The following is a 26,541-nucleotide window of genomic DNA, read 5'->3' on the forward strand; positions in this document are numbered from 1 at the left end:
AATAACTATGGTAAGTCGGTCTGGAAGAGACACATGCTACACATGCTAAAGCAGCCCTTCCCTCTTGATTTTGTCTGTTGCTTTAGAGATCAGGGTAGACTTCTTCCTTTTGCGGGATCATGTGACATCCATCATAATTGCAACATAAAACTTTACTGAGTTGTAACGTTTAACGCTATGGCTCTCTCATGAGTCGCCTGGTGCACAGCATTCTGTCCACAGTCAAAAGCTGGACCTGCACTAATGATGCAAAGTTAGGATGATAGATTGCACAGTCTGTGATATTGTTACTATAATAAAGAATGAAGGAATTTAAGGAATGAAATAGGATAAAGTTGACAGGAGACATTCATGGAAAATCAGAGCAGGTGAAGATTGTGTGCAGCAGTGCTAAGATGAGGAGAAGGAGGGCGGAATTCCAGAAAAACAGCGACAGCAGGAAATCCTGGGGCTGTAGCATCTCTTATTATGAAACATTCCTCTAAAAGACTTAAACCTTCCCAAAAATGTGTTAACTTTTTATTTTAAATTGGTTTTCCCGTGTTTGTGAGCACCATTATTTAAAGATGTGTGGAATTGACAGGGGTCACAGACTTTATTGAGGTATCTCTGCTGTGACATCTGGATGGCATCAGTCGGCATCAGTTTTTAGCTAGTTAACATCTTAAAGTTGTTATGAGTGTGTATCTGTGTGTGACAGTGACGCCACACCCCTAATCCTCCAATCATTGCAGCTGACCACTCCAGGCTATCATGTGTTGGTGTGTTTTGTGCACCTCGCATCCACATGCACAACTTTCAGCTTTGTTTGAGTGAAGCGCTCTTTAAATAATCACTTCTTCTGCCTTTTTAAGCCCCCCCCCCCCCCCCCCCCCCGTCCATGAGCAACACACCCACACCTGATTCATGTTCATTTTTTTTGGTTATGCCACAGAACTCAGGTGGATCAGCAGCAGCTGGAGCAGCAATAAATGGAATAAACAGAACTGAAGCAACAAACCACTATCAAAGTAAGATGACAGCAAGTTTGGCTTCTCAACCAAACCGAAACTAATATAAGAAGAGAATGTTCACAGTAGCTCTAGAGATCATTTAGGATTAACGGGGATTTGTTGCTTGGTAGACTGATCAGATTATCAGAGCCACACGTACTACTGCTGCTAATTTAAACCACTTCATGTAAAAAAGGCTCGTGTGCGTGCGCGTGTGCGTGCGTGTGTGTTAATAATTGAGGACTACTCTTGAATGATGGCTAAGGCACAGGTGTATGTTTTTGGGTTTTCTCACACACACACATCATGTCTCCACCATACATGTGCAGATTAATTGTCCAATCTGTCATTAAGGAGTTCTTTCCCTGTCTTCCCTCCTGAGTTTAACTCTTGGGCTTGTGCACAAACTTTGTCTGCACTCAGATTTTCTGCACTCTGCCCTTAAACCATTGCTTCTGACCAGTCTGCTCTCCACTCTTAGAGGAATCTCTGTCCTTTATCTGGGATAGTTCTGTGCCACAACACCATCAAATTTCATTGGTTGGTATGTTGATTCGGTAAAAGCTAGACATTATTCCAGAGTAAACACAACATGAACTTTTCATGAGTAATATGAAGCCGTGATGTATGTAGCATCGTGGGTTGAAAACAGAAGCAGAATGTTACTTAAAACCCTGTCAGAACGCTGTTCCATAATTTTTTGCTTCCAATTAAACACTTAAATACCCTAAATATGCGTAAATAATAAAATCGCAGTAATCTTTAGAAATTAGAGGTGAAACATATGTATTGAGTAGAAGTGAGAATCTCTGATGTTTCTCTGATGTCCTTCCCCTTCTCCTCCCTCTCTACCCAGCCCCCCCCCCCCCCCCCCCCATCGGCAGGAAGGTCCCCCTACATGAGCCTGGTCCTGCTCAAGGTTTCTTCCTGTTAAAGGGGCCAACCACAGGTGTGACCGCTGCTCTCAGTTCCCTTACAGGGATGAAGTTCCCAGTAGATCTCCTGGCAGATGTTAGCAAGGCACAGCTGGAGAATCTGGCCCAGGAGTACTACATGAACACTCTGCTCTACAGCCAGCATGACTCTTCTGAATATCTCACCCTGCCAGACACCACCCAGGTAGGATAACCAGAACACCCATGTGTGTGGCACAGTTCTGTTTGGACCTGTGTCATACTCATTATGTCTGGAACTTGCCAGCGATGTCGTGACTCATTCTTATCATAATGACACCAAACGAACGAAACGAAACCAAATGAGCAGCTGCTGTACCGCTACTGGTCATAGCTGACATGTTGTCTTCCAAGTCCAAGGAATGAATGAAAGATAACCATGAGTTTTAAAAAGACAAAGGATCACATAGTTTGCACAACGCCACAGCACAAATGGATAATATATGGAGGAAAGAAATCCAGCTGAAAATCTCTCCATTAGCAAAAGATGTTTGCAGTGGAAGGGCAGTATCGAAATGTCTAAATGAGTTATTTTTAAATGTCTTACCACCTGGGATTGGATGAATCCCAAACTCCCCACCTCAGAACCTTTTACCTTGGACCTGATGTTCCAATAGCAAGGAAACAAATGCAACCTAAACATAATTTCAAGTATTCCCTCAGAAGTTGAGCAGTCTTCACATTTTAGTATGCACTTCTTATAGATCATAAGACTGGATGATTTTTTATGTGTCCTCTTATGGTTTGAATTGTCTTTACTGACTGAGGTATGTTTGAAGACTATGTCAGCCGTCCTTCTTTCCCCAGGTCACCATAAGCGTTTCCAGCACAGGCTTCGTCCCTTTCCATGGACAGAATGAAAAAAACAAGATTCTGGTCCTGTTCTCTCCTTCTGACTTGAAAAGCGCCATCGCTCTGTACCTGCTGGATCGATGGTGGACAGTGGAAGACATTCTTAAGACAGCAGACCCTGCACGACGCGGCGTTCTGCCGGTATGAAGGAAGACCGGTGCTCATGATCACTGATTTTTGCTGAGCACACTCACACGTAGGAATAGGCATAGAGTTTAGCATCTAATCAGATACAGTAATTGTTGTGTACTTAACAGATGGACTTAGATATCTCTAAAATAGTTAAACAGAAATGATAAGTTAGCGTTCTCTTATTCTTCTCCTTATTCCTTTTATGAACAGACAAGTAGCACCATCGCCTGGACACTATATGCACTACACCATTACACTACACCACAGTTACTTTAATATAAAATGGATCTGAAAAGTATAGAAACACAATGAAACCGATGGTATATCTTTATACCAAGTGTACTGATGGCTGCTCATTCCTAGATTGCGTTTGTCTGAAGCATTTTTAGCTATTAATAATTGTGCAATGTCCTTTTTTGCAGCCGATTGTACAGGACCATCTGGGGTCTGTGATTGCAATGCTGACTTACTGTTTAGTTTTCAGTGATAAGAAGTAAAAGTGTAATAAATAAAGCAAGTTTGCCTGATGTGTATTCTTTAGGTGGACACTGTTGGAGAAAGAATTGTTCTTTACATCCTTAATCGAATCATCTACAGAGGGAAAGAAATGATTGCTGAGGAGCTTCCCTTTCTCTGCCATGGTGAAAATGATCATGCAAAGATTCTCTGGGAAGATGGAGAAGCTGTTGGCTTTTATTCAGTCAAACCCACAGGTATACTCTGACGTTGGAACACCGCTGCCACAAGATACACCACAAGGCATTACTCTTCAACTTCTCCTCCTTCTTCTTATTCTTCTTCTTATAATTATTATTAGTAGTAGTAATCATACAGAAGTCTAACAATAAGTTAATCTGACTGTTTTATTTTGGAAACTTAACTTTATACTGTTTGGTTTCTCCTTCAGGCAGCATGTACAAAAGATTTTCAACCCAAACTTATCAGCTTCCTGTGATGGACTCCATCTTTGTCAGAAAATGTCATCGTGGTAAAGGCTCTGGCCTCCTGATGCTGAAGGACTTCGTGCTCAGCTTCAGTGAAGTCTCCCTGGGGCTAAAGTACCCCCTCTCAAATTCCATGTATAGGGGTAAATGAGATCACCTTTTCATCTGTCTGGGTAAACAGTGAATTAATATGTATTCAGTGCACATCTCTTTGTTCTTAGTGTGTGAGAAGTACCTGTGTGAGTATCCAGAACATGCAGACCTTCTGTGGGAGGTGGAGAGCATAGGTGGCCCCTACCAGCGGACCAATATCGCCAGTAAAATCCAAGTCATGGGTCTGAGTGGTGAGACTTAAGCTAGACCGTACTGCCAACTTGGGACAAAGCATTAAGCATTCTCAGCGATGTATCCTGGAACACGTGTTCCATCCTCTTTTTCCCTCAGCTGTATCCAAGAGTCTTTCATTTAGTGAAGAATCACAGGTGATCGCGGATGTAAGGGAAGACTTAATTACCGAACAAATAAAAGAAGCCACAGAAGGCTCCGTAGAAATTGTGGTAAGGTATTCTCATCTTATATCTGTGACTTATTTTATAAAAATCACTGTAGAAATTTTTAACAAATTACTGTGCTTTGGGTTTGTAGGAGGAAACGACAGTTCTGAGAACCACCAAAGGTGAGTGATTCATTGCGATATAGATGTCCATAATGAAATTATGCACACTGTAACTATAAACATTCTCTTAGCAACTGAGTTAGCAGTTACAGATCGACGTCTCAGTGGGTCAGGCAAACTGGAAGAAAACATCACAGAGGACCTTTCTGAAAAAGTTATCAGGTCAGTGGCAAGTACCGGTAATGTATATGTCTTATATGCAGCATGAATAAATGTAACATATTGTCATGGCATCATTCTTAAATGATGTTATATATTTTCATAAACGGATCGCTGTCCAACTAAATGCATGGGGAATTGATCTGCACTCAAACACACAATCCTTCTAAAATGACTGGTACCTGCAGATTGTTATAGGGGTTCACTTTTTTCTTGCCTTATGTCCAAGCTTTTGTCATCTGGGATGAAAACAAATTTCGATTTCATCCTGCAGATATGCAGACGGCAGTATTTCTGTCTTCTGCTCTCACCATTAAAGAATATACCTAAAATTAATAACAATTGTTGTTCTGTAGAATTGAACATATTGAGGCTGGAGCCTCCAGAGAGGATCAGGTTTCCGTACAACAGGAGACAGAAATGCACGACCTACAGACTGAGGTGTGTCCAGATATTTTGTTTTTCTGTCCAGCCACTGCATGTACAAAGTCTTACGTGTGACTATTTTTACATTGGTTTACAGGGTATGTTTCATTCTGAAGAAACTGTAGAAGATACAAGCAATACAACACCTATAGCGGAAGAAGCTTTAAGTGTAAAGGAATCACACAAAAATCAGGGCTCACGAGACACTTTAGAAGTTTCACCTGCAAACGGGGAGCCGCGAGATAAGATTACACAGGAGGAGCACATCAGCACCCACAATTCACCAGCAGAAGATGAGAACGTAACATCCGAGAATGAGGAAGTAAAGGAAGATTCTGCAACACTGGTTGTGTATGAGGAGGTTTTTGAGGTGCACACTGAAGTGGAGACTCTGAAGCAAGGAGACCAGGGACAAGTTTTAAGAAAAACTACCATTTTCAGCACCAAAACTGTTGAAAGCAATTACATACAACAGAAAAGTGACAAGGAAACTAATGAGAATACACTTCAAACAATTGACATTGTGGGCGAGTTAGCTGTGACTGATCCTGAGCCTGAAGAGAGTCAAGTATTGAGTGATGATATACTTGTCATGGAAGACCAGCTAAAAGATGAAGAGCTCCAAAATGAAGAGCTGACCGGGAATAAATATGAGTTTGTTGTGAAAGATACAATTCTACATCCAGACACAGCAGAGACTGTTAATAAAAGGGGGCACCTGTTAACTGAAAGTCTAACGCTTGAGGAGGTACAAATATCTGATCATATGTCTGATGATGAGACTGAAGAGCCACCTGTCATACCGAGGAGAGGCAGAAGAAAAGTCAATCCCAAGTCCACAAAACAGAGACAACACAAGGAAGAGGGAGAGCACACACATGAAGCTGAGCCAATAGCAGGACGATCTTTAGGTAGAAAGGAAGCAGATAAAAAAGCAGTAGACAAGCAGATGGAGGACCAGAACCAGGAAGAAACAGACCAGTCTATGGACAGAACACCAGAGACATCGGCCCAGGAATTACTTGTTGTGGAAGATGGTAGAACTCCAGGTGCACATGAATCAGAAGAGGATGCAATAACCTCAACTAAAGTGAGAATAGAAATCAATAAAGATGACATTAAGGAGATGCCACCAGAAATGGACTCAGAAAAGCAGGAACTGACTGATTATGGGAATGAGGAAACAGGTGCAATTTGTGGTGATAATCTAGATCAGCCCACCTCATCAGTTCCTGATGAACTTCAGCTAACCAAAGACTGTGAAATGCCCAGGCTCCAGCAATCTAGGGTCATCTTAGTGGATCTCAAAACTGGTAGTGATTATGTAAGCTTGATGGTGGCAGGAGAAACCATTGAGGTGCAATGTTTAGCTTCAGAAAGAGAAGAGGTGGAGCTGACTGCAGATGAAAAGATGGATAAAGATCCAGAGACAGCATTGCAGCCATCCACAGAGGAAGATAATGATGATCTTGAAGAAGTCAATGGAAATAAAGGAAAAGAGGATTCTTCTAATGAGAATCATGAAGAAGAAGAGCCATTTATTGAAACAATTTATCTTAGAAGTGGACGAAAGATCATAAAATTAGGTCACCAAGAACATCGACATGATGACATAGCTGCGGTGAGTACACGTGACGAGGACCATGAAAAGGAAACTATTACAAATGATGGCATAACAGGAGAGGATCCAGTAGAGGAGAAGCAGTCCGCTGAGCAAGCATCAACACAACCTGAGATAAATGACGAAATGAGATTAGAAGATGAAGCACCAATCCACCTTCAGCCATCAATACAAGTCAGCATGGTAAAAATCTCTACAGAGGTTGAAGTGGAAGAAAACAAAACTGATGATGGCGAGATTGCAGGAATAGAAAATGGAGATAAATCTGTTGACCAGAGAGAAGAAAAGCCTAAAGCTGAAGTTAAAGTGATGGATGATCCATCAGAACAAGCCATGGAAGTGGCTGGTTCAGAAACATGTCCAAATGAACAAGCGGAGCCCTCAAAAGAAGTCAGCGAGATAAAAATCTCTGCAGAGGTTGAAACACAAACTGAGAAAGAGACACCTGTTACTGTAGATGTTGATGAAGACCCAGTGACTCTATCTGAGGATCAGGAGAACACAGCTGATTTGACAAGTCCTGATACACTACAAGCATCAAACCTTGAAGAGCCATTTAGAGCTTCCGAAGAGAAGCCACACAGTGAGGAAATGGATCCTAAAGAGTCAGATCTCCACAGAGTGACTGTGGTTGTAGTGGAACTGAGAAACTCCAGTCAATTGCTGGATGAAAAAACAGTCACTGACAGTTGTATTGCTGAAGAACAACCTGCTGTTGAGATGGAAGAGCAGAATATGAAAGACGCACTGAGAGAAGATGGACAGACTGAGGCAGCTCCAGATGTCCCAGTTAAAGCATCATCTGTTTCTAAAGAAGCCATCGCAACACAAAATAAACAGTCGGCAGAAGATGATGAAGCAGAGGGTGTTTCAGGTGCAGAAGAGACACCAGTTTTAGAAAGAAGAGTTTTGAGAAGTGGTAGAAAGACAGGCAATATAAGAACTCAGAGGAAAGGGAGAAGATCTGCTGCTGCCACACCTCAGGGTAAATCCAAAAGAGCCCAGACAAAAGAGGAATCAGAGGAACAAGAAAGAGATGAAACTATTCCAACTTTAGAAGAGCTAACAGAGGAACCCAAAACCGATCTGGAAGATGTACCACAAAAGGAACCAAGTAAAGAGCAGGATGTCCAAGAAGAGAATGATAGGGTAGGTGTTGCCCAGGAAGAAGAAGAAATGCAGCTACATTGTGAAGAAGCTGATGAAACTAGTCAAGATGAACCAGCCAGTATAGGGACAGCTCTGAGGAAGGCAAAAAGGACTGCTCCTGCTACATCAACACACAAATCCAAAAGATTCTGCATGCAGCGTGAGTCAGAGGAAGAGACCTCAGCAGCAGATAGAGAAGTGGAAGACAATAAAACTGATGATGGCAAGATTGCAGAAATAGAACATGGAGATAAATCTGTTGACCAGGGAGAAGAAAAGCCTAAAGCTGAAGTTAAAGTGATGGGTGATCCATCAGAACAAGCAATGGAAGTGGCTGGTTCAGAAACATGTCCAAATGAACAAGCGGAGCCCTCAAAAGAAGTCAGCGAGATAGATATCTCTGCAGAGGTTGAAGTGGAAGAAAATAAAACTGATGATAGCGGGATTGCAGAAATAGAAAATGGAGATAAATCTGTTGACCAGGGAGAAGAAAAGCTTAAGGACATGGATGTTGTATCAGCAGAAGCCACAACAGGGACTAATTCAGAAACACGTTCAAATGGCGAAGGGGAGAATTACCTCAGTGAAACTGCTAGTGCACCCATGACAGTGGTGGAGGGAGACACTGATGAGAACGAAGCACCAGTTGTTCCAACACACATTTGTGGAAGTAATGGAAACACCATAAATGCTTCTGCAGGAACAATACCCCTAAAATGCCAAATAGAAGAAAATGAAGAGGAGACAAGAGAAACACATTCTGGTCCAGATGAACCAGAACCAGAACAAAGATTAGTGATACATGCAGAGGAGCAGGTCATTGAAGTTCCTGAAGGAGAGGAAGAGGAGCTAGCTGAGGAAACTACCAGCATGGAAAAAGAGATCAAGATAGATGGAGCAAGAGACCAAATAATAGGCAGTGAATCAGCATGTCTTAGAGGAGCAGAATCAGAGAAGTTTAATGATGAGCCACCAGTAGAAGTGCTTGAGACTGGTACTGAAGTCTATGGAACAAGTAGAGGGATGGAAGCAGAAATCACGGAAATAGACGTGGAGCCTCCCACAGCAGCTCCTGAGGAAGATCATTTAATATTGTTTGATGAAGAAGCTCCAACTGTAACATCAAAATCTCAAAAGAGCTGGACAAAAAGACCAAAGACCACCCCAAAACGAACATCTAGAAGGAGGAAAAAACAAGGACTTCAACAGTACGTCGCAAAGAGTGGAGATGACAAAACGCAGGAAAAACCTGAGGATCCAGGGGAAACCTCACAACCTCATGAACCTTCTGGTTTTATCACTGCTAAGGACCTGGAGGAGAGTGATATGGAAGAAAGCGTGGAGGGTGACATCATTAGTGTGGAGAGTGAAAAGGACATCAGCTCAAATTCAGAATTGAACAAAGATGAAGATGGAAAAGAATTCAATTTAGAAGTGGAGGACAATCTTTCAGATGATGATGGAGAGCTAATAGTCATGGAAAAGAAGGTTTTAAGACGACGGACGGTTCCGGCACTGATAATTACACCCCAGTCGAAATCCAGATGTCATCGTATTAAAGAATTTCTCTCTGAGGAAGAAAAGACTCCTCAGTCGGCCCTGAAGAAAAAGCCTATCAAAAGGAAAGGGACTGAAACAACACCAGGGCGCAGATCCAAGCGCCGCAGCAGAGTTTAACATTTATCATGTCCAGTGCACGTGTCTCGTGCCACATCATGCTCTTACAGGTAAAGACAGGATCACATTATCACTATTTTTTTATATTGTAAATATTTTCTTACTTCAAAACGTAAATGTCTTTGTGCAACAGGTTGGTCAAAGGTGATGTTCGGCACAATCAAAGCTGCTTTGATTTGATCTTGGAAGAAAATACATTTTGTCTGATTTCATTTTTTTTTTTAATTCTTAAAGCAATATTTGTTACTCAGAACCAAGGGTTACAGTTGGTAGAAATTGCATTAATGTGCACACATGACCTCATCTCATGTTCTGTTAACGACTCGTTAAATCAGCATTATCCTCAAACAAACCAACTTGTTTTTTAATCCCATATTATTTTTTCTATTAGAATTATATGTTCAGTTTTAACTCGGGGCTCAACGTGCCACACACATGCCATTATTGACAGGCTGCTGCATCAGTCTTTAAAATACATGTGTGTGTGCTCATACAGGCATGACAGCAATCATAATTATAAATTACACTGCTGTTCTTTGCAGCACAATAATTAAGAAAATTTCAAAATGAAGTGAGAAAAGGAAAAACAGGTTCCAGACCCCTGGTTTGAATTTCATTCTGTTGTTTTATCAGTATGACGTAAAAACTGTCCTTCACAAATGTAATTGTTAGTAAGCCCATTTATGCCATGTCATTTTCTTGAGTAGTATTATATGTAATAACCTTTCTCTGATAAAATGGTAAATTTACTTTTACAGCAAATAAAAGTATTTCTGCAGCGGGTGTCTTGTCATACTTGGTGCTTCTTGCGAGAACCATCAGGAGGCCGAAGTGAGTTTGACAAATAATACCACTGAAGCATTTGTAGTTTCAAATCTGTTTCCAGGTGCCATCAAAAAGCTTACAGGTTCGGTCCGTTGCCCCCCCCACTTTTGGGTCGCTGCTCTTGTGGCTGACCGGGTAGGGGCCCTAATTGGATATCCATTTCCACTGCTGTGTGGATGACACCCACCTTTCCAGTAAACCTTTGTCCCTTACTCACTGTCTGGCTGAATTGTGTATTTTTTAGATAATGTCAAATGTGTGGGAGAACGAGTTAAAAATGTACCCACACACAGTAATGAGAGGCAGCAAGTCAACAAAATAATGAGCTTTTTTAGGGTTTATGTATGTATGTTGTGAGGAGGATTTATCACATTTTATCCAGCTGTGTGTTAAAGCATTTTGCCTCATTAAAAACAGAATAAAAAAAAGTTTTTAAAAACGAACCAGTTATTTTGAAATGTGTCTGGCCATCTTTTAATTTTACACTGTTCATAAATGAAAAGAAAACCATCTGGTTGTTGCTTATGCCATCATTTCACATTACTACACAAACTACTGAGTTTCTAATACTTTGAGCAAGAAAGTAGCTGCTCTCATTACTTGAACTTTGTGTTCAAGTAATGAGAGTTAAAGTTAAAAAAAACTTCATGATGGGTTTTGCAGGGGTCAGTTCGGGTCTTTTTGACCGGTCAGCCGATGGGTACGTTCAATAACCACCTGCAGCTTTGACGGGTAAGCCAACCCACTGCAGGTTTGATATTAGGAGTCTGTTTTAAAGGTCACCAAGCTTGACTGAGCACTTCAACTTTCTGTTGCTTGTCAGTTGGCACTCAAATGTCAACCTCAGCTGTGCTAATGAGGGACTCTGGCGTTAGCTTCTCTGAAAAGGCCCCCGCTGCTTCTTTTATCTGTTGGCTCTACGAAAAAAAGAATTCCCGTAGATGAATAGAAAAGTCAGCTCTCGGTAAATGAACGGCTGCTAATCTGTTGGTCCTATCAGCTGTCTCTGAATCCACATCGCCATCCATCGAGGTGTGGTCCGTGTTAGTGCTGGCATTTAGTTGCTTTGGCCTTTGGTTGCCATTTTAATCTGGTCTTCTTTTCACTATCCTGGCATTTTTCATTCATAACACGAGCAAGAAATTAATGTTAAACAAATGAGTTAGTTAAGAGCCGATTTGGCTAAAACGGAAAATACAGCACACAGGATCGAAACGCAAAAACTCACCCCTGCTCAGGTTGACGCCACAACCAAAAGTTCCACATAACAAAGTAATAATGTCAGGATGAGTAGAACAGACTCATGTTGATAAAGCAAATCTGCCTCGCACAAAAAATTCAGATGCCAAATGCCCACCGTTATATAAGAGCGCATGTTTTAACTATGTGTTAAAACACTGCATAATAACTAAGATTAGATATGATTAAGATGAATCTTCTAATGATACAATGAGAGAAAATAACTAACAACATGTATGTGTGCATGCATGCACATTGAAGCCACAATATGAGAGAGAAAGGATTGATATCGAGGGAAAAGTCAAAGCACTAAGTCAGAATTAAATGCTTATCAGATTTATTGAATGAAACTGCCGTTTGTGAGGCCAAACATGTGGCCACAGTCGGTAATAATGGTTTCAGTGCCACGCACATTTTGGAATATTAACCAATAATGTGGGAGATCCTGAACAGATTAATGGACATGTCGACTTTCTTGTACAGCGCTGGGCGTGAGTGCTGCAGGCTATCAGTACCTGTCAGAGTGATGTGAACGTGTGTGAAAATGAATGGAAGGCTCAGTTGAGTGTGTAGGAATAATGGAGGGTGCCTCCTTTCTCCAGGAAGCAGTTGTGGTCATGGGTTCCCCTCTTGACCTGCCTCTGACAGACTCCAATCAGGTCATCAAAGAGAAAGTCGCTGTCATGTACTTCCAGCCTCAGGACGTCGTTTTCCTGAGTATTGAAGTATTGGAACTCTTCCTCCCACCAGGGGTTTTTGTTGTCATTCCGAACAGATGTTTCACCCAGAGATGCTGAGCCGCAGAACACCTTGACGTAGCCGTCTGTGGTGCCCAGGAGGTTCCCGGGAAGATCAGACGCTCGCAGGTTGAACACTGTAATCTGAGCATGAGCCAAGCTCAGACTGAAGAGGACCAGCACAAGAGGAAGAGTGGAGGCCATGGTGTCACTGGGGCTGCAGAGGAGCATAAATCATTTTCATCTGCCACACAGCCACTGCCTATAAACGTATAAATGGTTTCCTAATTTAAAGAATTTCCAAAAGCTTTAGGCCAGGAAGAGGAGCTCCTCCGACCTGAGTGAGAGTGTGAGCGTATGTAGGTTTGAACAAGACTTTAGTGCACTGAGAGATGTTTCAAAAACACCTCTCGGCCTTTTCTGACCAACTTAATCTAATCCAATTTAATTTTAATCTAATCTAGTAAATAAAGAAACCTTGCTGAATGTTCAGACTTCTTATTTGAACGTTGACTGAGGTTTCTATATTTTAGAGGTATTTTAGCTTACTGAGGAAAATAACTGCAGACCCATAAGAAAATATTAAAATACGATCAAAAATGCCTCAACATCCCCCATATGAATATAGCTGGATCATAAACACAGTTCTAAAAACAGATTAGAGTAAAATAGGCTAAAAGAATATATCACACTGTAAAACACCTCCTGAAGTCATTTTTTATTTGTGAAGTGAGTCTCCTGTTAATGCAACAAAAGGGTTTCATCTACATGAGTGTAAGATATCGCGACCAGAAGTACTGCAAATGTTCATTAGGACCTTATTTCAGTAATTCAGTTCAGCTATGAAATATTAAGAATGATTCCAGTATCCTTTACACAGTGACCATATGAACCTATTCTTACCTGCTGTCTGGAAGCCTTTTTTCTCACGACTCTGCTTTCCACAATCTCATTTGTATTTAAAGGCAACCATCTCATATAAGCTCCGCCCATTTCGCCCCACCAAATACTGCCATTAGCATGATCTGCTAAATTCTGCGTTATGTAACGCCGACGTCTCAGTTGTAGGAAGGATTTAATTTATTATCATTATATATAATGTGTGAGGTCACACATTAACAGATGGTAAGATGAAGTTTAATCAACTTCAGAACATAACATTAAGACATGTTCATCATGGAGGAACCATGTGTCTGACATGATAGTTTATTAGTTAGTCTGACGTCTGGTCTGTGTATCATTTATATAGTATTATTGCTCTTTCTACATATCTCTACATTTTTGTAATTTTCTAAAATTTGCATTTACATTTTTTTGTGTGTACATGTCTATAAGTGGGTTTCAGGTTAAGTATTTTACTGTTTCGAGACATTTCAGACAAAAATCAGAAATCAAATGTGGGGAACTGTATGTTGGTTTGTCACACCTGGAGTTCATATTTGATGGTATTGGACTTTAATACGAACGACTAAAGACAAACAGTCTGGTTGTTGCAGCTGTTTATTTCGTACGATCACGTTGTGAAACGAGGAAAAGCAGCTGATGATCAGAGTTACACCGCATGAGGTTTTTAACTGCCAGTGTGCAGGATGGCTCAAACACCAGAGGCTCAGTAAAGTGTGTAGGAATAATAGAGGCTGGCACCATCTTCCAGGGAGCATTGGTAGTCATAGGTTCCCTTCTTGAGCTGTCTTGAACAAACGCCCAGCTCATCATCAAAGATGAGGTCGCTGTCAAAGACTTCCAGCCTCAGGATGTCATTTTCCTTAGCACTCAGGTAGGCAAACTCCTCCTCCCACCAGGGGTTGACCTGGTTATGAAGGACAGCCGTCTTACCCAGACTAACTGCCCCGCAGGACACCTTCACATAACCGTCGGAGACACCCAGTGAATCAGAGGGGAGGCCGGTGGCCCGCAGGTTGAACACTCTAAGCCTGGCCTGAGCTGCAGCCAGACTGCACAGGACCAGCAGCAGAAGAGAAAGAGAGGAGGCCATGTTCCACAGGAGGCTGTGGGTGAGAGAAAAACAACTTTACACTCTAAAACACATCCAACAGCATCCATGGCAACAAGAAGGAAACGACTCTGAAATTAAAGGATGGCAGGAATTAGGTCAAAATCAAAAGATACACAGTTCTTACTTGTAACTCTGAAACCTTTCTGCTCATGTTTTCATCCCCTGTTGCACCTTATTTAAAGGCCCTCGGGTCTCATATCGCTTTGACCTCCCAACTGCACAATCTGCTGCACTCTCAGTGTTACGTAATACAGGGCAGCTGCTCTCTGGAAAACAAGATTGAGCTCACTTCATGACACCAAAGTGGTACAACCAGAACACCATCAAAAACTAAAGTTGTGGTCGTGTGTGTCCTACTCTTTGAAATGGATGAACATTTATTCAGGAGAGATACATGTTATGAATTACATGGACCCATAATACACTTCTGTTCATGCACATTTTTAAAGTGGTTATGATGCATTTAGGATTAATATCAGATGTTCATGCTATGGAAAGGGAGCTCAAATTCATGATTAAACTACAAGTTAAAGGTGAGATTAAAAGTTGCTACAAGCCATGACACCATCATTAATCTGAAACAAGTCAAAATATTCAGACTGTGACCATCATTTTATGGTGATCATCGTGATTCAGGGGTGCAAAATCCAACATATACACTTATTTAATATAAATATGCATGTGGTTTTGCACATATTTCAGTGAATAAGATGAAAAGGACTCTGAGTCTGGTTGTTTGTAGCTGCCTGTTTCTCATATTGACTCCTAAAAACAAGGAAAATCCAAATGCACCAGCAAGAATTCTGGTGGTTGAATCCCCTGAACCACAGTCAGACCACACAGGACCAGCAGCAAAAGAGTCCAGGCCATATTTCCCAGGGAGCTGGGGGTGGGAGAACAAGAAATTAGGAATAAGTTACTAATCCTGCAGACAACAGGCGCAATTCCCACGTTTCTACAACTGAACAGTACCACTTGGTCAAGGTTAAACACACAAAAAGACGCAATATTTATAAAATAACAGTTACTCACACATTATCTCAGCATTCAGGTAATGTGAGGCACTATTTTAGGCTTGATTTCTCCTATATAAGTGCAGTTTAATAATATATCGCTAGCAGAGCATTTATTGCTCTTTCTTGACAGTGTTAGTATTTATTTACCTCATGATGCCGAAACATTTATGGTGAAGCTAAAACATTTAAATGGAGCTCAAGTCAGTAGCATTTCTGCATCATTATTGCAGTTATAAACTATAAAAATGACTTCTGTTGCTTAAAGTTGGTCATTCCAAAGCAGCAAAATGTCCCCTTGATAATATTCCTGGATTGAGAGGACATCTGATACAAACTGTATCAGATCGCTTAAAGGTGTTAGAAATGTGTACATCTCTGGCGTCAGACTGATAAGATAGCAGCTGTGAAAGGCCGACATGGATTCAGCTGAAAGGGGCTTAAACATAAAGCAGCTTTCATGTTTGCAAGCAGACAAACGCACAGCTGGTTTCTTCAGGACACTTTCACAAGACGCAGCACACGTCATCACTGTTTTTCTTTTCATACAACTATTCTACCACAGTTGGTCCATCTGTGGTCACAGTTGAGGAAAATGACAGGAGTTTGAAACCTGCGTCGTTTTGGTGGTTGTTGTTAATAAGATTATCCACTGGGGTGGTTTACAGAGCCAGAAAGCTGAAAATGGAGTCAAATATTTATGTTAGTAAGAGAATCAGAATCCATCCTCAATAGCTTTCAAACATTTTAATTAAACTGTCCCACACAAATTAAGAGTAAGTTAGATTTGAACAGGACGGTGATATTGCTGATTTCATCTGGTAAAGAGCTCAGAGTTCTGCTGCTCAAGGTTCTGAGGCAGGGAGAGAATCACTGAATTTAAGAGCTGCATTCCACAATCATCACCTCTTTGTCTAAGATGGATCACAAGTCATAACCTGCTCCGTAGGAACAGACCTTTGATATCAAAACAAACAGAATATTTTAGAATAAAAAGAAGCTTTATTAGTAGCTTTAGTTACCACAAACCATTGTTTCTGTGTAGCAGCGACGTATAAAAAAGAAAAGTCTCTTCTCAGCCCTGGGGGAGATGCTGTGTTTGAGCCTGTTGGAGCTTTCATGACTCTGAGCCGGCCAGAGGGGAGGGTGGTGGTGAACAGGCACTGTCCTGAATAGGTAAGACCTTATAAAGTCTTTGGCCCAGTAAAGAAGACATCTTAGGTAGATCTCATCCTTGTGAGGCAGCAGAGAGCCAACCGTCCCCTGAACCATCTTAAGCCGTTTCCTCTCCACTGCTAGACCAGCTTGGGTCAACAAACTAAGCATCCATTCATTAGAACCTTCTCAATGTCCTCAGGAAGAAGAGATGCTGCTGGGCTTTTTAAAAGATGTGGTTGGTGTTCAGTCTAGTCCCAGTCCTACGTGGAGGAACCTGGAGCCTGTGACCACCTCTACCTCCTACCTGTTGATGCTTGTGCCTGAGTGCTGTGTGGTCTACACACAAAAGCACGCTTCAGTTACTCGCTGAACTGTTGTTTTATTCTTACCAAAGACACAGAGGTTTCATGATCAACACCCACATCTTAGTAGAGAGACTCCAGAACCAGAACTTCAATATGAGCAGTCAGCTCATACTGGACTTTCTCACCATCAGAATTGTGTGTCCAGATTAGCAACTTGTCAGATATCCTCACTACCTCCACAGGCTCCCTGCTGGGCTACATTCTCTCCTAGCTGCTCTTCATCCCATACACCATTGAGTGCAGATGAACACCACCCGAATGCCACCTGGTGAAGTGTTGCTGATGACAGTTGTCCCTCTTGTTCGGGCTCTCTCTGAACCATGGTCCCGCTCTGCAGCACTGTGAGCACCAAGCAGTCTGAGCCATAACTGAGAACATTTCTGTGTTCACCCTAAGCCTAATCCAATAGGACAGATTGAACTTTAGTTTTATATACTGACACTGAGTTAAAAGTACACTTAAATAGGAACAGTGCAATGAAAAACCATATATGTGAGGAGGATTTTAAAATCTACTCTAACTTTTACAGGGAGCCAGTGTAGAGAAGTCAATAGTGGACTAATGTGATCTCTTGTATCCGAGCAGCTGCATTCTGACTGGCTTGATCAGTGGAACGTTCCCTCCCTTCCATCCCAACACCTTGATCCGGGAAGAGTTTAGGAGAGCCTTTCAGAAAACCAGAACTGAGATGACAGAACCTGGAGCTTCTGATCAATACCAGCCAGATGGAGGGGAAGAAAACATCCATCATTACACTACTGAATATGCAGTGTTTGGACAGCAGTATAGTGGAGTGCTACACATTCCTAACCTGGCAACACAAAAGCTCCTTACAGAAGGGGCCAAACGCAGAGACTTTTTTGACTCTGTGGCTGTCTTCATTGTTGGAAATATCTTACACACACAGTACTGCCAGTTTGTACAAACATTTTCATTCAGTGGTTTTCCTGAGTTTTATTGATTCCAACATTTTACAATATTTAATTTGACATCAACCGTATGAAGAAAGACTTATATAGTTAGCAAAGAAAAGATAAAGAATATGGTTCATATGTACATTCGTTCTTCATATACCGGTATTCATTTTTCAAAATATATCATGGACAGTTCCACAAACCCTCAAACTCCATGGTGAGTGTGGGTCCCACAAGGACATTAAGGAAAGGAAGAGTGAGCTCCCTTAAATGGATAAATGGACCAGTTACCAGCCTCAGAATCCCAAAATTACCAGCCCGTCAGATTAGAGCCTATATAAATGCTTCACAGTGAGAGTTCAGACACATTTTGATATCAACTGATCAGAGGCTGCCTGAGTCAGGCCTTCACAGTCAAACCACAAAGAAACTACAACAACAAAAAGAGATCAACTTCAGGACAGAAGACCAGTGAGAATCTGGACTTTAGTCTGCCAAGTCCAAATTTGCTATTTTCGGTTCCATCTGCTCCACTCGCCTGCAGAAATGGTAAGTGGATGGTTCCTGTCTTTTCAACCCTTAAACACAGAGGAGGATTTGGGATGCTTTGCTTGTGCAACCACGGATCATTTAGTCAAATCTATAAATATGGAAATAGAAATACACTTATGTACAGAGCTTTACAAATGTGTTAGACCGCCCTCTGGTGTCGGCCACCCGCCACTGCAATTTGCCAGCATCGGTGATTACGCAATACGTTATTTTTATCTTTAATGCAGAAATATACTTATTATCCATGTCCATAAATTCACTGTTAAAAATAAACATGTTAAGCACATTTCCCTTTTGATTGGTGGCAAATTTGTTATTTTTACATGATTCTTGACTGCTTAGAGAATTTCAGTGTGTAAGCTGTGGGGTCAGGGCAACAGGTCACTCCTAACAATAGCTCCTAACATTTTTGGTTCACATATATATATATAAATAAGGACTATTTAGTTACAGTATATTTGCCTAACAATAAAGGTACAATTTTGAGTTTGAACAAACAGATTTTTAAAATATTTGTACTTTGTCGTTTCTACATCTGGTGGTCTAATAAATTTGTTAAGCACTGTATATGTCTTAGTACATACACGTAGGTGTATATATGTGAATACGTTTTTTTAAAATTAGAAAATCAATTAAAAAGAGCTCCTCATAAAATGACATCAGATATAAGTTAAGAAGGCACACAAAGCATTTCTGTTCGACAGGTTGCAGCCAGTGAAACGATGCTGCTTCATCCACTTCAGTTGCTGCAGCTCTCATCATAAGAAGGAGGAGCCTCTGCACACACACACACACACACACACACACACACACACACACACACACACACACACACACACACACACACACACACACACACACACACACACACACACACACACACACACCACAAAGAAGGAAGACACTGTTTAGGCACAAACAATAACTACAATCTCCTATGCATGAAATGCCCACAGCCAGGGAGCACCTGAAGCTGTGGTTGGAGTCATTTCTCTACAGCTCACATCTGCATTAGTGCTGGAATAATGAATTCGAAATTGTAACAGCTATAAAGTAAAAGCTGCAAAATCTAAATAAGATGAAGTGCAGATAATCCTAAATTCTACTTTAAAAAGATAATGAATTTACGATCCACATCTCCCAAATTACCATCACACCATCTTTATCCACAAAAACACAGAATAAAATCTGAAATCTTATTAAATTTAATAGATAAAATAAAGATAATTATTGTTAATGTTGAAGTTTTTGTGAAAATTGTACAAACAAGAACATTTGAAAACATCAAATGTCAAACAGACTGACAGTCAGTAAAGCAGCCAGTCTTGTTTCTATATTCGTGCATAAACTTATATAAGACTTGTGGATTCATATGGGAATTTAATGAAGATGTGTTTCAGCATTTTGAAACTGCAGCAGAAATCGAAATTAAATAAGACTCCTAACGCACATAAAATGCTATTATTAAAGATAAATCAAATGAGAATCACAATAAAAATTATTGCACAACACCGTGGTCATTCTCACAATCCATCAGTCTTATCATCAGTTGGTAAAAATTATGTTTTTTCTTTTTAAAAAGCTTTTTTACCCACTGCAAAGTCTGAGATAGTCATATATTTAATAAATTGATTTTACAATAGTTAATAAATCCTTTCTGGGCACTGATTCCATTCAACTTTTAAATAGTTATCTTTTGTACCAACACACTTTTATCATGCTGGGACTGGAGGAGATGAGCTTTGAATGCCAGTAAGCTTATGAGAACTGACCTTGTGGACTGCTGACTGCACTGTAGCGTGGAGGAGGGACGGGGGTCGAGCTTGCTCCGTCTGTGATGTGAGGCGCTGAGGCACTGAACATACTGGAGGGAGTGATGGAACCGCTGGGGTTGTTGGGGAAAACAAGGCCTGGCACATAGCTGAAAGCACTGGGCGACACCAGCTGGGACTGGCGCTTGTTGGGGAAGCGTTCGTCAAATGGAGGCCCGCCCTCTGCCCCATTTTGGTACTCAGCTGGAGGAGCGCTGGGGCAACTATGGGAGGACAACCTGACACGGGGTAGAGGCCGTGGGAATGGTAGTATGGGGGTAGGTTCAGGAGGGCATGTGGGGGTACAGCTAGAGCTGGTTATGTCTGGAGTGGAAAGAGAAGGCAATGGTTCCCCAGATGAAGCAGACGAAGGGACCAAAGGAGCTGCTTTGCTGGAAGGCTGGAGTTTTTTGTCCAAGGACACATTTCCAATGTGAATCGGCAAAGTCAACTGGACATCTGGGAATTTTAGACTGACCTGATAATCAAAAGACATGAATATGTTAGGATTTAACAGTGGATTGAGAATTTATACATAACATTTATGCTACAGCTATGACATTACATCAGAATTACAATGATCACTTGCTGAAAAGGGTAGATATATTTCTATGGCTGCTCTATAAACAGACACTTGAAATTAATAATAGCATGAATGGAAGAAATGAAACAAGCTTCATATGGTTACAACAAAAACCTGGTAAAAGACATTCAGTCTTACTGGCTGAAGCACTTAGCCAGTACTGACCTCCATAATTAAGAATGTCCATCAACATAACGGTTAAAAATGAAAGCTGCCAGCACTTAATGGTCATCAGCATGAGTAAACAGCGTAACAGAGGAGCTCTTACTTTGACATAATAGTCAATCTTGATGAGCTCACATCCAGCAAGAGATGACTGAGGAAGAGGAGGAACAATGATCTGCTCTTTCCACTCCACCTCCTTCCCAGGCTTCACTACACCTCCTTCCACCTCTGCTATTGTCCTGATATCATGGACGGGCTTCTTTAGCCCATAGCTCACTTGCTAGAAATTGGATAATGAAATGGGAACAAGTCATTTACAACATTTTTAAATTGCATTAATTGGGTAGCAAGAAAGCAGATGCAGGGATTCTGTGTTTGAGTGTTCTCACCTGCACCAGGCTGGCTGCCATGTGGCCTGTAGACTTCCCAGATTGGTTGGAGATGTTGGCCATCACCTGGATAATCTGTCCTGGTGTGTAACCCTTCATGTCAGTTTGGGCCTTCAGCACCACGGTACCCGATTTCATCAGCATGTAGGTGAATTCTTTGGTCACCGCAGATGAGGACTTTCCCTGCATGGAGATCATAGATTTATCAACTCTGTCCTGCATTTATAATCAACAATATATTCATTTATAATGGAGTTTTTTTATATTTAAAATCTAGATGGGGTTTTAACATAGCAGCAGGGAATAAAGAGTTTTTAGGCATGTTGAAGATCATCCCAGGCGAGAAGTGTGAAACAACTTCATAACTCACCCAAATGTCTGGCAGCTCATTCAGGTTGAGAAGGTTGAGCAGGTAGAAAAATTTCTCTGTGTTGTAGTCTGTGACAAACCGCGGCGTGTCGATAATCGCTCTCACTCTGTAAATGATCCGACCGTATTTGCCTTCAAAAGATGTGGGACACGAGGCTGTGGAAACATTGCCAATAGAGAATGGTTTTATTCCTGAAGAAACGATGCAGATTACCGGGCCTGTATTGATGCAGATGCTCAGAATCCTTAATCCTTAGAGCTTAATGTTTTTTCACCTTATGAGCTCTCTTAAGGCCTAAGATGCTTTGTTTGGGAATAACCTTTTTCTAAACTTCTGGAAAAATCTCAGAAAAACCTTAAAATTTGAAGAATACCAAGCCTTTCTTATGACCTCACCAAAAGCGACTTTTAATCTTAGGATTCTTTGTGAATACTGGCCCTGGAGTTTGGACTGAATGGAAACAAAAGAAACTACAAAGACCAACTGTCATGCAACCCAGATAAAACTACTTCCTGTGTTGAAATCAGACATCACTTCCTCTACAGTTAAAAGTTGTGTCATTATTTTGGAGCAAAACTGCTTTTTTTGTGTTGGTATTATGTACATCAATAAAAGAAATTGACTTATTGCCATGTGTAAATATACATAATATTTAGGTTAACTGCTAAAAATTTGTTTAATAAATTAGAAGTTAATCTTATTCTTCACTATAATGCTGCCAAAGCTAATAATTGTATTTATGTTATTTGTACACCTTCTATGAATTGGTTTCATTCCAGTCAATTTGCTGAGTGATGATAGTTAGATGATAGTTCATTTTCCTTTGGTCATTGGTCACATAACCCTCTTTACTTCAGAAAACGCTCCTCCTCTGTCTGCTCTCATGGCATCTGCTCTGTGCTGCTGGCACCATGCTGGGGGGTTGTCCTGCTAACGGTCTCTCATTTGCATCTGTTTCTATCCTATTTGCACAACAGCTGATTCACAATCCACACTGAGTTGACTAACATGGGCTATGTTAACACATCTGGAGATCATTTGCAGACAGGAATCGTCCTTATCTTGTGAGATTCTCGGTATTTTGTGGCATTTGGTTTGCAAAAATCTCCAGTGAGCAACAGTTCTCTGCCCAAAAATGCCTTGTTGATGCCAGAGGTTAAAGGGAAATGGCGACTCTTCCAGGGTGTACCCCACCTTCTTCCCAAAGGGAGATGGGATGGGCTCCAGCTGCAATCTGCGGCAAATGCCATGTCATTTTGAACCATTAAAAAGAGGAATGTTTCCAACAGCTTTTTCCATCTAATCAATTAAAATTTATGGCCCTTCTGAACGGAGAGGCGCTGCCTTGCACATACCTGGTGAGGGGTACCTAATGAACTGGCCAGGACATGCTAGAACATGTCTCCATGTAATCAAAAAAAGAACTAACTTACACCAGAACTAATACAATTCTTAATTCATGACTGTACCTGGTAGGAGAAACTTGAAGGGGAAAACATGTTTTCCTTGTTTCAGCGTTCCTGTACAGGATGGAGAATGCACATCACATCAGTCAGACAAAACAAAAACATGTCAGTCTCAAAGCAGAAGTGTAAATAATATTAAATCCTCTAAGTATGTGTTTCACTCTGTCAGTCCTAACTCACAGCAGTGAGTTTGATCACATGATTTATCGTGTAGAAGCTACATTCCAGCTCTACTGCTTCACGCTTCCTGTCACAATACTGACAGGTGGGAAGACAAGGATCAATCACTCTACCATGATTGAAACATTTTGGAGGATGAAGCGATATTATGTATACGTATATATGTATACGTTTATCCTCAAGTGCACCATGAACTGGTGGAAATACAGTTTTAATGGCAAATGCCACACTTGACAGACTGTTCATTATTGCCAAACTGGATCTGACACTGGCCGAATCATTGACATATAACTTTAATGTGTTGCAATACGTGTGCAGCTGGTGTTTAAAGAATTTAGCCTGATCGCTCCAACAAATAGACCCACAGATCAGGGTGATTTACCTTGGTGTGGTTCGTGGTTCATAGGTGTACTAAGTGAAGGTGACTTTTGAAATCAACAGTTTAGCTCTTGAGTAGCACCAGTAGCATACCTTTATCAGCCACAGAGATGGTGCTGTTAAAGTACTGCTCCTCCGCATTCCAGGATGTGTCATTTACCTTATTAGTGACACCACAGAAACCACAGCAGTTTATTTTGATGGCTGCAGAGTGAACAAAAAAGACATTCAAACAAAAGAGATATTCATTTCTTTTCTGGACACACTGGAACACTGGGGTGGGGCGGGGGGCGTAGAGGAAACACATTACATTCAGCAACAAATCTGAGCACCTGCGCTGAAGGTTAAGCCCATCCAGGGAGAAGAGGAAGAATTAAAAAAATCAAAGCAGAGCAAAAAGACTCTAAATACAAGGACAGAACACAAACAAAATACACCTTTTTAAAGTGTATTTTCCCACTCATATACACATCAAATATAATCATTTGTACATATGCTGCATTAATTTAGCATGCTCATGGTTCCAACAATGAGAATTCCACCCCCACCCCCCACCCCCACATTGCAAAGGTATGACCCATGTCCCCACAGTTACCCCAACCTCACCCAGGCCGGTTTGATTTAATCAGTCAGCGTAAACGAGTACAAACATTAGCAAGAGCCTTCAATGCTGCTGCACTGATCTGGATTGATACCGATACTGGGGGTCAACTATTGACTTTTCTGACATTGATCATGTTAATGTTGGTCAAATTATCTTGATCAGGATCATAAATGGGACTGTGTTTCCTCCATTATAGAAGTACAACAGGAACAATGGAACAAAAACTCTGGCAGAAGACTTTTTCACTGTAAGAGAAGTTCCAAGCGAACACAATTATAAGCACATGACATTCCTACATATGCTCATATGTTTTCATAGAATTCCATTGACCATTCCCATTTCTACTGGCTGTCTTGATGGGAAGTGTGAGTTCAAAATTCCCAAGAAGGAATTATCGATCAATATAAAGTAGTTTGCTCACTCTGCAGGAGAAGTTTTCATGTCAACAAAGCACTCCCATCTTAAAGTTCCACCCCAATGCAAAGCTATATTAACTGGACGTTCTTGTGCCAACTCTTTGAAGTGGGGAAGAGCCTTCATGAGTCCATACTGGAACTGCTGGTTTGCCACTCCTACAACCACCATACTGTGTGAGGGACTGTTCTGTTGGTGGGGGTTAGTTTCACTGATAACAATTCGGTCTGTCTTAGCAGCTAGCTTAACAATAAGTAGGCCACATTACTATGATAATGACAATATCTAGAAAGATAATTATAGCAAATGGTTAGGCTTGTTTCAGTTATATGTTGATAACTGAACACGTATCTGTTTTCGACTTATAAATAAAACACATAGGGCCATTGTTTTCACTGTAATTATGATGAATTCCATTCATCATATTTAGTTTCCAGTCTTAGTCTACTTTACATTCCAAGGAGGGTCTGTAAAAAAAATCTTGTTTTTTTACCAAAATCTCACATTTGATGCAAGAAAATCCTAATCTGCATTGATGTATTAACACAAATGAAGGGGGACAGAATGTTCAACTGTAATTATGGTTAAAAAAAACAAACAAAAAAACCCCTTTTTTTCATCCTCAGTTTTGTCAATTGGGATTTTAATTACGTGGCAACATTCGTCCCACAAATACAAGTGATTGTTTTTATCATTTGACTACCCTCAAACCAAAAAAACTTTGCTATCCGAACAAACTGCTGCATCAAACAAATGCATGAGCTCTGATCTTGCGATGTGCTGGTACATCCACCGCAATAAACAGTCCCTGTAGATTAGTCCCTGGGCCTCCAGACCAGGTTACAAAGCTATTTAATAATAATAATAATAATAATAATAATAATAATAATAATAATAATAATAACAGTTTTGTTCAAACCAACACAGAACGTGGACCTCTCTTTGATCAGATCATCCACACCTAATAAATGAAAGATATAACCCCATAAATAGCCTGATATATTTGCTAGAAGATATTTGTTTGGCTGTAATTTGTGTTGGTCAAAAGAAAATAGAATCCATTGTATATGATACGATATCATAGTATATAATCCTCCATCCTCCAAACCACAACTTGATAGTCTATTTACTCACTGTTTCAGATGAAAGTTACCATTTGTCCTGCTGTTGTGCATTTATTTTTTGATTAGCTTTTAATGTTCCACCTAACTTTTTGTCAAAAATCTTCTAAACCATTCAGTATTTGTCAATTAGAACTACCACTGCACTTTACAAAACCCCTCACTTTAGCCACATTTAAGCGAATACTTTAACCAAAGTCAGGCCTTTTTCCAGCGCTGGTGCTGCTAAAAATAGCACGAATAATAACAACAATCTACCAAACAGATCCCACTGAATCTGTAAGAATACTGTACAAATTAACGGGGAGCTGCAGAAAAATCTAAGACTTTCATTAAGACCAATTTATGAAACCACTTAAATCCGCTGAAGTCCACGCAAATTTAAGTGACGCTCTTTTAGTGGAGCCTACTTCCTTGTTGGGAGCCGTGATCCACCAGGTGAGCAGGTTCTTACCTTTACACAGCATAGAGCTGCTCAGGTCCACCTTCACGCTACCGGTGACAGGCTCACCTGAGCTGTACATCGTCTTGTTTTGGTCGAATAAAATTTCAAACGTCTGAAGTTTCCCCATTCTGGCCTCGATTACCTGGACAATGACAACCTGCGCGGCTCAGTTACGTACATTTGATGCTTCCACGCCTGTGCGCTGTGACGTCAC

General features: G+C 40.9%; 4 protein-coding genes across 5 annotated transcripts; 1 reads left to right on the forward strand and 3 right to left on the reverse strand.

Annotated features, from left to right (window-relative positions):
- Positions 1 to 1,861: 1,861 nt before the first annotated feature.
- LOC101078642 (microtubule-associated protein futsch-like) lies at positions 1,862 to 10,849 on the forward strand. 2 transcript variants are annotated; one of them, XR_965420.2, is made up of 11 exons: positions 1,862 to 2,111; positions 2,753 to 2,938; positions 3,471 to 3,642; positions 3,837 to 4,016; positions 4,095 to 4,217; positions 4,318 to 4,430; positions 4,519 to 4,549; positions 4,621 to 4,711; positions 5,065 to 5,149; positions 5,232 to 9,631; positions 9,715 to 10,849. XR_965420.2 is itself a non-coding variant. In XM_003974517.3 (10 exons), exons 1-10 carry the CDS (start codon positions 1,974 to 1,976, stop codon positions 9,579 to 9,581), a joined length of 5,469 nt encoding a protein of 1,822 aa, XP_003974566.2. In that variant the 5' UTR covers positions 1,862 to 1,973; the 3' UTR covers positions 9,582 to 10,849. The 2 variants fall into 2 exon arrangements, 1 of the variants encoding a protein (XP_003974566.2); XM_003974517.3 differs by having other exon boundaries at positions 5,232 to 10,849.
- Positions 10,850 to 11,965: 1,116 nt separating this feature from the next.
- On the reverse strand, positions 11,966 to 13,419 carry LOC105419739 (perforin-1-like). The gene is made up of 2 exons (XM_029829172.1): positions 13,286 to 13,419; positions 11,966 to 12,599 (listed from the first exon to the last, which is right to left on the reverse strand). Exon 2 carries the CDS (start codon positions 12,584 to 12,586, stop codon positions 12,203 to 12,205), a length of 384 nt encoding a protein of 127 aa, XP_029685032.1. The 5' UTR covers positions 12,587 to 12,599; positions 13,286 to 13,419; the 3' UTR covers positions 11,966 to 12,202.
- A 445-nt stretch (positions 13,420 to 13,864) lies between these two features.
- LOC101067131 (protein C2-DOMAIN ABA-RELATED 1-like) lies at positions 13,865 to 14,663 on the reverse strand. The gene is made up of 2 exons (XM_003974467.3): positions 14,524 to 14,663; positions 13,865 to 14,391 (listed from the first exon to the last, which is right to left on the reverse strand). Exon 2 carries the CDS (start codon positions 14,376 to 14,378, stop codon positions 13,992 to 13,994), a length of 387 nt encoding a protein of 128 aa, XP_003974516.1. The 5' UTR covers positions 14,379 to 14,391; positions 14,524 to 14,663; the 3' UTR covers positions 13,865 to 13,991.
- Positions 14,664 to 17,851: 3,188 nt separating this feature from the next.
- On the reverse strand, positions 17,852 to 26,541 carry arrdc1a (arrestin domain containing 1a). Its single transcript, XM_011615244.2, has 8 exons — positions 26,337 to 26,541; positions 23,837 to 23,947; positions 23,189 to 23,239; positions 21,720 to 21,874; positions 21,350 to 21,532; positions 21,064 to 21,240; positions 20,174 to 20,690; positions 17,852 to 19,178 (listed from the first exon to the last, which is right to left on the reverse strand). Exons 1-8 carry the CDS (start codon positions 26,452 to 26,454, stop codon positions 19,141 to 19,143), a joined length of 1,350 nt encoding a protein of 449 aa, XP_011613546.2. The 5' UTR covers positions 26,455 to 26,541; the 3' UTR covers positions 17,852 to 19,140.

Source organism: Takifugu rubripes, chromosome 21, assembly GCF_901000725.2.
Source record: "Takifugu rubripes chromosome 21, fTakRub1.2, whole genome shotgun sequence".
NCBI classification, from domain to species: domain Eukaryota; kingdom Metazoa; phylum Chordata; class Actinopteri; order Tetraodontiformes; family Tetraodontidae; genus Takifugu; species Takifugu rubripes.